The sequence below is a fragment of the Aedes aegypti genome, chromosome 3, assembly GCF_002204515.2.
Source record: "Aedes aegypti strain LVP_AGWG chromosome 3, AaegL5.0 Primary Assembly, whole genome shotgun sequence".
Classification (NCBI taxonomy): domain Eukaryota; kingdom Metazoa; phylum Arthropoda; class Insecta; order Diptera; family Culicidae; genus Aedes; species Aedes aegypti.
This window is the reverse complement of record NC_035109.1, coordinates 348,588,391-348,602,002: the sequence shown is the minus strand read 5'-3', so window position 1 is coordinate 348,602,002 and position 13,612 is coordinate 348,588,391. Positions and strand designations below refer to the sequence as shown.

The 13,612-nt window shown below is 36.6% G+C and overlaps 1 protein-coding gene across 1 annotated transcript; it reads right to left on the bottom strand.

Annotated features, from left to right (window-relative positions):
- Window positions 1-1,999: 1,999 nt before the first annotated feature.
- LOC110678930 (neuropeptide Y receptor type 5) lies at window positions 2,000-10,949 on the bottom strand. The gene is made up of 3 exons (XM_021852598.1): window positions 10,461-10,949; window positions 10,280-10,400; window positions 2,000-3,182 (listed from the first exon to the last, which is right to left on the bottom strand). The coding sequence occupies exons 1-3, from the start codon at window positions 10,691-10,693 to the stop codon at window positions 2,088-2,090; spliced, it is 1,449 nt and encodes a 482-aa protein (XP_021708290.1). The 5' UTR covers window positions 10,694-10,949; the 3' UTR covers window positions 2,000-2,087.
- Window positions 10,950-13,612: the final 2,663 nt, after the last annotated feature.

Sequence of the window (13,612 nt, the reverse complement as noted above, 5' to 3'; positions counted from 1 at the left end):
AGGTAATCAAAACGCTCTTGTATTGATTCACGTACTTTGAATACTCTTCTTCTTGGCATTACGACCTCACCGGGACAGAGCCTGCTTCTCAGCTCAGTGTTCAATTAGCACTTCCACAGTTATTCACTGAGAGCTTTCTATGCCAGAGTTGTCATTTCTGCATTCGATATCGTGTGGCAGGTACGATGATACTCACAAAAACACATGTTTACTCATTTTTCTAATGTTTTCCATTGGTTTAAGTCAAAAAAACTTTTTTTTTTTTTAGATTTTGTCACACCTAGAGTGTCCATTCCCCGGCCATTTTGCTTGTCCCGGGATTTGGGACAAACATTGATGCTTGTCCCGGGAAAACCCCGGGATCCCGGGATTTTTATTAAAACTTGTATTTTTGTTGAAATGGAAGTAAAATTTCCATTTTACAATGTTTTTACATATTAAATTGGAATTTTAATTTAAAATAGAGATTGTTTTTCAAGAAAAACAGTTGAAATATATAAATTAATTACAGCGAATTTATTCTTATAAAGTTCTGCTTACTTAATAAATATCAAAACTTACCTTGAATAATTAGGTACAGAGACGAACCAGCCAAGGGCTGAAATTCTCTCTAATAAAGAAAATTCATCCTTCATAATTAGGTACGGGTATGTTGGGAAAGTTAACAAATTCTCTATTATAAATGAAAGAATGATAAAATTTTAACATAATAATATTAATACAATTTTATCCAGAAAATTTGAAAAATCATCATCATCATCACTTTCTAAGAGAACGATTGAACCATTGAAGGTACTGTAGTGGATCAAGGTAATTAGGAATTTTGATTACTTTCAGATTAGTTTTATCAGTCTAGGGTTATGGAAACGGCCAATGCCGTAAAAATAATGAATATAATAAGGAGACTAATGAAAAAAATTTTCCTTTTTTGGTAATTTAGCTTTTTTATGAAAACATTTACTCATGATTTTGTTTTTTTATTTTATCGAATAAAGTTTACGAAACTATGCTCGTCATGTCCATTGCGGCTTAAACCAGCTGACGGTGTTTTGAAAATTACGAAGTTCAGGTTTTTTTCGAATAAAATTTGATTCTGAGAAAGTATGTCATTGTTTTGCTTGTAAATTTAGCGGTTTTTATACATTTTTTCAGTCACCACGGGAATCCCGGGATTCCAGAGATGGTATAATTTATATCCCGGGAAACGGGAAATCCCAAAATTCTTTAAATCCCAGGAATTTTTGTCCCGGTATGTCCCGGGATGGACACTTTAGTCACACCCTTTGGCTTAAACTCAAATTTGTTTATTTTTGTGTTTTTGTTTTGTTTTGGTGTATTTTGTTTTCCGTGTCTCTTCCGAAATGTCGGATATACGGAGAAATCAGACTACCCAAAAAATGAGTTCTTTTAACTCAAATTTGGGTTAACTGCATGAACCTACAAAGGTTCAGGTTCAAAAAGGATTTAGTTTCGAACTAACTTAAACATAAAAAAGTTAGTTTTCTAACATCATCATAAAAAAACATAAATTTAATTCTCTTGTTTAAACAGGCATTAGATACTTTTCAGGGGCCCATATAGCCATAGTGAAAAATGTGCAGCTATTCAGCAAGACCAAGCTGAGGGTCATAGGTTCGAATGTGGTTGAGGATCTTTTCGGGTTGAATTTTTTTCTCGGCTTCCCAGGGTATAGAGTATTTTCATACCAACCACACGATATAAAAATGATTAATTTGCAAAGAAAGCTCTATGATAATAATTGTGAATGTGTTCACAAGAACACTTAGCTAAAATCAGGCTCTGTTCCGGTGGGGACTTAACGCCAGAAAGAAGAAGACACTCAATAAAAATTTAAAATAATGCATGTGATACAGGTTACTAGCTGAGAAGAACGTCTTCCTCTTTTTGTTTTATTTCAGCCAAAAACATCACATGGAATATTTCGATAGAATGGGAAGTTTCTTTCAAAATACTCAGAAATAACTACTAACACAAAAGCTGCACAAAACAAATTCACATTTATATTTTCAAAAATTGTTGCAAACAACATACACATTACATTTTCACACTAACCTCCATCGTTACCCTCAATCTCCACTAAACATTCCGTCACGTTGCTTTTGCTGTTGATGCGGTCGCTTCTTCCCCACCCGCAGTGTAACTTCCCCTTTGCCACTGTGTACATGCTCAGAGAACTTGGTCCTCACCCGTTGAGCTCCTCGGCGGCAAGGATCCACCCAAAAGCGTTCGCACATCGTTTTGAGAAACACCGTCACCTTGATCGTCTCCCCCAGGAAGGTGTAGATCAGCGGATTCAGCACGCAGTTCAGCATGGCCATTATCCCAAAAATGTAGTGCAGCATCCAGAAGGTGTTTGTGTTGGCAGTGCCGTGCAGCTTTATCAGCAGGAATATCCAGGTCGGCAATCGACACAGGAAAAACACCGACATGATAAACACGATGGCTTTGAACATGCGCAGCTGGCGCTTTTTCCGATTGTTGGACGCCGGGCTGGTGCTGGGAGCTGTGGGAGGTGGTGGGGGAGGCACCTGTGGGGGCGAGTGTTGATCTACGCAATTGGAGCACACACACTTAGAGACGGAGTAAGCGGTGTGACGTACCGGAAATGAAGGAGGACGACGATCCGAAGCATTGCTCGAGCTGATGTTGGTTGAGGTGGTTTTGCGTTCCCCTGTGCTGTCGGTGAACATGCCAGTTTTGGATTTCTTATGCACTTTGCTGCGATTGTCAAGTGGGTTCCTTCGAATCCAGATTTCTTTAGCGATGATAGAGTTGAGCCAAAGGAATGATAATAACAGCGGTAGAAAGATCACAGTGAACACAATTCCAAAGTAGTATCCATTTTTGCTCTTATCGGTGGCGCATATTTCTGCTAAAAAGTAACCCGTAATCACGTCTGAATGGGTTCTATCGGCTATGAGTACGATAACGTGGTAGATCTGGTACAAGGTTAGCATTGGGCTGGATACTCCGGCTGCAAGGCCCCATATCAGAACGGCACAGGCCACGCACAATACGCCGCTGGGTTCCCAAGCTCCCTTGGTCAGTCGCACCACAGCCATGTACCGGTCCAGAGCGATCGCCACCAAAGTGATACTATCCACCAGCACGGCCATCGTTTGGAAGAAGGGGGCAAACGTGCACATTAGCTCTCCGAGGGTCTGTGAAATCGAAAACCATAAAAAATACATAAAATTATAGGCAGTAAAATTGTCAAAGCTCTGAGCCATTTTTATGTTACTATAAGCGCTGTATGTAAGTGCATTTAACTGTCGAGTTTCAGATGATGTCAAAGTGAACTACATGAAGCCTAAAAAGCTTCCATGCTTTCTATCAAGATTCTGAATTCTCGCTCACTCTCACGATTGAAGCAGATTTCTCCAGCGCAGGATTATGCGTAGTATTAAAAATAATTTATGTTTCACACATTTTTCAACACTTGCATTTTAGCAATATTGTTTTGAAAGCTTCATCTGTACTATATGTGTGTATGGGCCATTAGGGTGGGGCTTATTTCCAAAAATCTTCCGTAGTCAGGATTTACAAAGTGGAAAATGACCACCGGTCCCAAAATATCATCCTGTGAAAAAATGAGATTTTTTGGTGAAGGTTTAGAGGTGGCGCAAAGGGCGTAAGTGCAATTTTCCCATTCTAGTGAACTTTGAAAAAATTTGGTATGCTTTTCAGCTTGTTTTGGTGATTTTAGGACCTTTAAGTGCAAAAATTCGCCTCAAAATTGCGATATTTCTACTCCTTTAGATGATATTTGACGAAATATATTTATACATGCGATTTTTGGCCCTTGTATAGGTTACACTGACTGATTACTATGAACCCGAATAAGCATATGATTAGCTGGGGAGAATTCGATTCTACCCCATTACCCCGAATCCCATCACCCCGAATGCCGTAAACCCGAAGTTCACTAGAATGGGAAAATTGCACTTACGCCCTTTGCGCCACCTATAAACCTTCACCGAAAATTCTCATTTTTTCACAGGATGTTATTTTGGGACCGATGATCATTTTCCACTTTGTAAATCCTGCCTACGGAAGATTTTTGGAAACAAGCTCCACCCTAATGGGCCATGTAAAACCAAAATAGCATAAGTGGCCATTATTCAAAAACATAATCTTCAATTTTTTTGTTTTTGGTATGGTAGAATAAGTGTTTTCCATAGAAAAATTGATCACTTTGCCTCAATAATAACTTTTGAAAATGGCCTATAACTTATTGCATGCAACTTATTTGAAAACTTCTAACTCCGAAACTGTTGATAGTAGAGAAAAATGTTGTATGAATGAGTTATAGTGAACCGTTTGGACTAGAAGAAAAAAATACACGCTGAAAAAATATTTTGTTTATTTTCATCAAAAAATCAAAAATAAAATTTAAATTTTAAATTACTCAAAAATCCTATTTTTAATATTTTTTAAATTGTCACCATAGAATCTTGATAGCAAACAGATGTTTGGGACAAATTTTCATGATGGTGAAATTTTTAATAAAATAGTTTTTCTAAGAACAACTTTTGGCCGATTTTCAATTTTTTTTTTGTCAAAATAAATACGTTCTGATGATAACAATAATAATCTTGAAATTATTGTGAACCATAATGATTGTATGGAGAATTTCTTAAAAGTAGCCATTTACCAATTATATCGAGTTTAGTGCAAAAATATAATTTAATTATTGGAATTGGCCATTTTTATTAGCTTTTCGCGATTCTTCATCAAGGAAAATAAGTAAAGTGAAAAGAAATATGGTCTTTACTCTCGAAAACGTATTATTATTGACGGAGAATCGCGAATAACTAATGAAAATGGCCTGTTTAAGTATTTTAATATTAATTAATTGTATTTAATTTCATTAAACTCGGAATAATTCGAAAATGGCTGCTCCTAGAGAAATTATCCTTGTAATCATTTTGGTTTAGAATCATTTCAAAAATCTTATTGTATCATCAGAACGTATTTATTTTGACAAAAAAAACATAATTTTGAAAATCAACCAAACGTTGTTCTTAGAAGAACTTTTTTTTATTAAAAATTTCTCCATCATGTAACTTTGTCCCAAACATCTGCTTGCTATCAAGAGTCTATGGTAAAAATTTAAAAAATATTATAAATGGGAAAATTTGTGTAATTTAAAATTTAATTATTATGTTTGAATTTTTCATGGAAAAACATAAAATATTTTTTAGTGTGTATTTTTTTTTTGTAGGCCAAACGGTTCACTACAACTTCCTCACACAACAATTTTACTCTAAAATCAATAGTTTTGAAGTTAGAGATTTTCATATAAGTTTCATGCAAAAATGGTTTGGCCATTTTCAAAAGTTATTCTCGAGTCTATTTTCTATGGATAACATTTATTGTATCATACCAAAATCATGTGTAAAATTTTCTGCAAATCGAAGATGGTCGAATTCTGTGACTGACCGATTTGACATGGAATTCGTCTACTGAAAGTGCTATGAATTAATTTGAGATAAATTATATTTTAGAAAATAGATTCACATGTGACGAACTTGGATCAGCTTGAAAAATGTATATAAAATTTCTTGCAATAGAATGTATATTTCACGGAGTCATTTGTTCAATCCCAGGCTCCGTTCGTGGGTAGATTACTTTGTATATGTATCTTGGTTATACAGTCTGTATCTGCCGATATCTTTCAATTTGCCCTTGATAGTTCCACACTCATTCGCAATCGTTAAAACCAAAAACTGACATAATATTGTCTTCATCTCGTTGTATTGTATTTTTGTTCTGACTATATTTCCTTCAACACTACAATAGAACACGGGGTAATATGCGCCCGTAAGCAGAAATTCAGCTTGTTTGTCGAATTTGTTTTTGTTCGAGTTTACAAGGAAGTCACATTAATAAGCTAGCTATTACTATCACAGCCATTGGATTGAGGCAATCATATCTAAGAAATTAATGAGACCACAGTCAGATTTTCAAAACATTTCATGCAATTTTATCCATCTTAAACCATTTCAAGTAGTCTTGAGCTGTTTTAGGCTTGTTCATCCGTTTTAAGCTATTTTAAGTAGGTTTTAGCCATTTCAAATCTTTTTATACAGTTTAAAGCCGTTTTAACTCGTTTTTAACAGTTTAAGGTCTTTTCTAGCTGTTTTAAACCGTTCGTAGCACTTTATGTCCTTTGTCTTAATCAATACAAAATGTGGACATTTCAAACAGACAATATGCTATGTCGATTCAAACATGTTTTTAAAACCTTATTTTCTATAAGATATTTTGGAGGCGATTATTCATCTTCAAGAAATCCGAAAAAAAAACTTTTTTATTTAACGTGGTTTAAAACCATTTAAAGCATTTTTTTAACCGTTTTAAACCTTTTCAGCAGCTTAAAGACGCTTCAAGCAGTTTTAACCCACTTTAAGCCATTTTATGTCATATCAAGCCGTCTAAGCTTTTTAAGGTGAAGGTTCATTGAGCTCGTAAACATAATGTTGCCACCCACTCGAGCCACCCGCTAAAGCACCCTCTCGAGCCACCCAACAAGGCGGAGCACAATGTTATGTGCGTCGGCCAAAAATAAATCATCATGTTTCATGTATACCTCCACCAACAAAACCATGTAGGTAGTGTTACTTGCACACGTTTCATACAATGGTATTATTGTCGATATGAATTCATCAACAACTTCATAAAAACTCAAAATCACAATTTATTTCAATTGGTAGTGAAAACATGTTTTTTGACCAAAATTATAAGCATTTTTCACACCATGCGTGTGTTGTTTACTATTTTTTGGCAGTTTTCTTTTCTCTTCTCTCGCTTCTCACGGACGGAGAAAGTTGCCATCAGTATGCATTTGAATTCTACAGTCAATTGTACTGCATAATATCTTATATTCATTTTTGCTGTTAAATTGCGTTGTACATTGTTTTACTCACGCATAAAAATGTTTTGCAACACTTGTGACATTGTACACCTTTTGAGTATTATGAAATTGTAAAATACGTGGTTGTAGCAAGTGTATGAATATCCAAACCATTCTAATTGCAAACATAAAAACTGGTATCACTTAATATCAGTGAGAGCGGCGAATCCGAATCATAAACAATGTTGGCTCAGTGAATTCGCGTTCCGGTGCTGTTTTCGAGCACAAATTGACTAATATAAGTGATTTATTGCTCCCAGGAGCATTGTGCGTGAATAATCAAAGTGTTTCAAGTATCGCATTAGATTTTTGAATTGCTACGGTGAGTAGAAATACGATTACAAGTGAGTTTTAGAACGGGCACCGAAAAGCCAGCAAACAATATCTCGGTGCGTGAAGAAGAAGTGATTCGGAAGTGCGTGGTATTTTACAACACAAATCACAGCAATAACTACGTATTTGCATTCAAAAACTGGTGATTTGTGAAAAACATATTATGGATTGCTTTCAGTTAAGAAACCACCGCTCTACAATAAGGTAGTAACTTAAAATAATCATTTTTTGTGATCGCTCTCCAAAACACTGTAAGAAGTGTGGGAGGAGGGAGCGGAAAGCAAGGGGGAAGTACGGTGCCATATTAGAGGCCATTTTGGTACTCATGGGGATATGTCCTTAAGCCATTTTAAGGTAATCGAAAAACTAAACATTATATATGTTTTGCAATAGAGCTCACGACTCCCCAGTAAACACACCATCGTTTATGATGAGATATAAGAGTACAAATGTGGAGGCGATATACGTACATCTTGCATTCAGCCTTATGGCGCATGTACGTATATCGCCTCCACATTTGTACTCTTATGCGCTATTGTATACGAGTTTGTGTTTACTGGGTCCCTGTTCACTAGATAGAAAGCGTTACCCCTACACCACGAGAGGACTCATGAATGCTGAAGTTTACCTGAATTCGATTCCAGCTCAATAATCACGTGGTCCTCATATGTGGCATATATGCTGTTTTGAGCCGTTTTAAACCGTTTCTGACGTATCAATCCGTTTTCAGCCATTTTAAACTGAATTTAGTACTATACCATTTAATTCCATTAGAGTTTGTATCCTTTGACACATACGCGTATTTCGACCTCAACTGTGAGGTCGAAATACGCGTATCTGTCAAAGGATACAAACTCTAGTGGAATTAAATGGCCTTACACTTGAGGTCGAAATACGCGTATCTATCAAAGGATACAAACTCTAGTGGAAACACGACACTGAAGACGGCCTTACAGTTGTGGTCGAAATACGCGTATCTGCCAAAGGATACAAACTCTAGTGGAATTAAATGGTATAGTCCAAATTCGGTTTTTTCATCTACTTATAGGTATTCTACTAAACAGCTCGAAGATTTATTATCATTTTAAACTATTTTTAGCCATTTTAAACAATTTTCACCCATTTAAAGCCACCTCAACACATTGCAGACCATTTTAAGCTATTTTAAGCCATTTTACATCGTTTTAAGCTATTTTATGCAGTTTTACGCCGTTATAAGCCATTTTTAGCAACTTTTAGCCATTTTAAGCCATTTTTAGTCGTTGTTACCTTTTTGCGCCGTTGTAAGCAATGCTCATTAATTTTAAGCTATTTTAAGCTGGGTTTAGTCATTTTAAGCCGTTTTAACTCGTTTTTAGCAGTTCGAAGTCGTTTCTAGCCGTTTTTAAGGCAGCGTCTATTTATTACGTTACGCTTTTTGTATGAAAAATTTAAAATTTTTGTATGAGCCGTAACGCTTGAGCCTACTCCCCAAGAGCGTTACGTAATTTATGTTTTGTTTCCCAGACTTAAAAAATCCGAACCAGGATTTTTATTTTTTAAATCCCGGGATTTCCCTAAAAACAAGTATAAAGCTTGTCGAAGCTTAACTGAAGTTTGAAATTTTGATACATTAAAGAACATATAGGATATAAGCCGTATTTCAACATTTTTGAAAAAGAATTTTGTTTTCTAATATGTGATTTTGATTTTTGACTTATTGCAAAATTTCAGACAATTCTGCCAAGAAAACAAAAACCTATGCTGTAGTGAATCATGAAAGCGCTAATGTAGGTCTTTATTTTATATTGAGTGGAATTTTGAACTTTGTTTTCAGATGATTTCTTCCGTATTTATAACTACCAAACAAATTTTCAAGCATTAGGTAACTAGGTACACCCATGATCACTGACACATGCGCTGCTATCGGGCGAATTGTATGAAACTTGGCAGTAAGATGCACTTCACGGATCAAATTGTTGCAAAATATGAGCCCGATTACTTCAAAATAAAAAAAAATCCATTCCGCACTTTGTTTATGAACTGAATTACAAGACATTCTTCTTTCATAAGAATTTTCATTAGACATATTGTAAACAATTTTTTAAATACTCTCATGAAAATTTTGTGATAGGGAGCCACATCCTATTCTTGGCATTTTTGATTCACTTCGGCAGTGGGGTTTTTTGGAACCTACAAAGCATATATTTTGCCACAATATGCGTCGTATTGGAACGCTTCTTTTTGCAAAGTTTCAGATAATTCTGCCGATAAAAGCCCCCCATGCCAAAGTGAATCATGGAAGTGCCCAAGTAGCTCTGCACCATATATGTTTGAGAATATTCCTCTATCCATTTAGTGCCTCTCGTTTCATCAACATTTTTTTTTTTATTACATGATCCCATCTCCAACAAGAAAATAAACGCTACTTTAGGGAACTACAGTAATAACTTCATGAATCTATGTTACTCAACTTGATATGAACTAATGTGACCATACGGGATTTTCAACCACACTTCCTGGCTCACTGTTCTGATCCCTACAAACACATTTCTGAAGTGTGTGTAATCTGTAACTCGATTAATTAGTCCCTACAATATTAACTCATGGAGGTTAGAATTCAAATGACATCCATCATTTCTAGTCTAGATTAACATGTCCAGTGAAATTTTCTTGTTAAAGAAATGGAAAGAAAACAGCCCTTACAAAATTATTCATTAATTACGATTCCTAAAACAATTTTCTGTCTTATTATGTTTAACTTGATGTTTCTGGAATTCTTGGGATTTTCGCAATATATACCAGGATCCTGGATTTTTAAGATCTCGGGTAATCCTGGTATTTTTGTCCCAGGAAATCCCGAGCTAGACCTTCTAGTCATAACCTGCACGTTAATCATGTCGCCTTAATTGATTAAAGAATTCAGAGAGATAAAATAAAGTTGAGTGCGAATATATCACCTACTTGGGAACACATTTGTACGGAGTGAGAACATTGAAAAAAACTCAAAAGAAACATATTGATACTTACCCACAATGAATTGTATTCAGTATTAAACTGCGACAAATACACTATTGACGTAATTGTTACGAAAAGTATATCGCTCAACGCCAGGGAGAGTAGACACACGCGAAACAAATGCCGTTGTTCCCTATTGTGAAATTAAACATTAGATTCTTCACCAATCCGCCATAAAAAAAATCTACCCTACCTCCGAATATTGGTAATAAACGTCACCACATTGCCGAATATGGCCAGTACCATCACCAGAATAACCAGCACCGTAAAAACCGTCCTCTGTTCCGTGCTAAGATTCTTAAGCGAATTTTCCCAATATCCAATCAACTGGTCCCTCGGACTGGCATCCAAATCCTGAAAGTTTGCTGCAGTGATGTTGTTCGATGACAAATACTGGAACGCCGATTCACTAATTTGGAATGCCATTGTGGGTGTTTTCTATATCCTTGCAGGATTCTTCACGATAAAATGATTCCACAGGACCTAAGTACCTTGTCCCGAATTCATCTTTTTTCCACTGATTGCAAACTTGTAACTAGCAATAAGGATCGACGTCCTCGCTTGTGAAGCTGAATTTATGATTCCGACTTTATTGGTGGGTTGTGCGAAAATGGCACACACGGTCGGCAGAGAAATGTGTCTGAGCCAATATATTTTCCTGAATCGGTTATCTGTTGGCTTTGGGCCGATGGAAAACGGTATGGTAGCTGATAAGGGGCAATACGCATATAGAAATGGTGATTTTTTACGGTTATCGATAGTGTGCCGATAAGCTGATTGACAATTGCTTGTTTCACGGAATAATTAATTCCTGTTAAGACACAAATAGTGCAATAGGATTTTGTTCTCGGTTATGTTAGAGAACCGACGTTTAACGAGAAGCTTCACCAAATCGTTCTTCAACATTAAACACAGCATGACTTTTATTACTTTATTATCTTCATTAAAGTGAATCTCAGCACTTGGAACTAATTCTTTACTACGCTTCACCTCACATTTTCATATTCAATTGAAATATATCTTTAGAAATTGAAATGAAAGCTTAAGTGCTTCGGAGTACAACTTTCACTACTAGAACTTACTTTAAACACGACTGTTCAGTGAAATCTCATACCAGTTCTGTGCGCTAAAAGACAGATTTTTGAAATTGGTCGAAACATTATGTAATCATGTTAACTAAAATAATATTCATGCGTCGCAGGTGACCTAAAGCTAGGCTAACCAAAACGTGTAAGAATATAAACGGGACAAATGAAATACCAAAATGATACATTTTTGCAAAATCCTCATGTGTCTGTTTTGGAATAAATTTTGTATTTTTAAATTAGGATTCAAATTAAAGAGAACCATGATAACTGTTCGCAAAGTTTCTCGTTTTAATTAATAAAAGTACCGTAATTCGGGATGTGGTTGATCAGTGGGGAGAAGTTGATCACTCCCGTACCCACGTGTAAATATTTTCTAGAAAGCAGAGCAAGAAGCTAGAAGCCAGAAGTTGCACAGGGAATTAATGAATGGGGCTTGGGTTTAGCTTACCATTCTTCAATGTGCACAAATCGAGAGCTCAAATTTTAAAAGTCAATAACGGCACCGGCAACGTTCTTACGGTCATCGGGGAAGGGAAGGAATGTTAGTTAGACAACCATTGTTACTAGAGACCGTGTATACCTCTGCATCTCCACAGTTGTCATGGAAAGGATATTGGGTTAGTGGGATAAGATAAAGATCTGGGAGTCACCAACGGTTGGTGATGCGATCCATGATATAATCGGATTCGCGATTTAATTCGATAATCGCACTGTACGCCGAATAAGTGCTAATCGCTCGCCCACACAAGAGCAAGCGACGGGATCAATAGACGAAACACTACTAACGAACCGCGGCGCTTTTTCATTCCATTACTCGACCGACGCGCGACATGTTTGATCCTGCCCTCATCGCCCTCCCCCGCAGGAGTAAGCGTCAGGGTCGAAGGATCAAACACTCCGTGTCCGGTTCGCGCAGTGCGAAGAAAAAGTGGTGTAATCCAGTCATAAATGTTCGGCCCATCGATTGTATCGCTTGCTCCAGCGGAAGCGAGCATTGGGACCGGAAACACACTCGTTTGGCATGCAACGCCTAATCGAATTATACCGTGATAACCATGATAACCACATCGTCATTATCACCACATTTTCCCATTAACCCAATGTCCTTTCCAAGACAACTGTGGAGATGCAGAGGTATATTTCGTCTTTGAACTCTCGATTCGTGCTCTTTGAGAATGGTTCGCTAATCCCAAACCCCATTCATTAAATCTGTGCAATTTCGACTGTTCTGGTCAATCACGGAGTGCAACTACGAAGTGATCATCTGTGCTTTAGCTCATGCTCACTATCCGCAAGGGTTTTACTTACAAATTCTTCAAGCATTTTTTTTAGTTTTGTAGCTTGAAACCTAGTTAGCCAGTTCATTCGCCTCAATTCAAATTGTATTGCTCTGGAGTGGCCAAATCAGTTGATAATGAATTGTTTCTCCGTTTATTGACAAATTCCCTCGAACTCATGAAGATAGAGACGTCGCACGCTATGTTTTGGACATAAAACGGAAATGTCCTCAAAGAGGCCCAGGCGGAACTTGTGTCAGGCCAAATCTATTGATATTTGATTAGTTCTGTCTTTATTGACATGTTCTTTCGAATTGCTGAAGATTGAGACGTGGCACGGTATGTTTTGAACATAAAACGGAAATGTCCTCAAATAGGCCCTGGCGGAATCTGTGTCAGGTGCTCTGGGGTGCCAAATCTATTGATATTTGGTTTATTCTTCGTTGATTCACATGTTATTTTGAATTCAAGAAGATTGAGACGTTGCACGGTATGTTTTGACATGAAACGGAAATGTCGCCAAACTGGACCTGGCGAAACCGGCTACGATGTTCCGGAACCGTCCACTTATGAAAATTATGTTGAAATTATAACAATCGATCATTATCTCACGTTTTATATAAAACTTCAGTGTTGTTAATTCAATAAATAAAAAAATAATCACATTTGGCACCCTTGTAACCCCAGTACAACCCGGAATATTTCCGGTATGGTTCCGAATGCAGCATTGTCCATTTAAAACAAATAACTGAAACTTTTTAAAGTAAACTGACGGTGGTTTCAAAAAAATCGGATGGAAATTGACGAAATGGCAGTTATTTGAAAATGCCATGTTGGAGGTCGGTAACGTAAAGGTAAATCTCTAATACGTTTTAATACATCGTTCCAGTGCTCTATAATTTCTGCTTCAATTTTCAGCGTAGATTTTGAAAATAAAAATAACTGGACATCAATAAATAACCCTATGAATACTCTTAGGC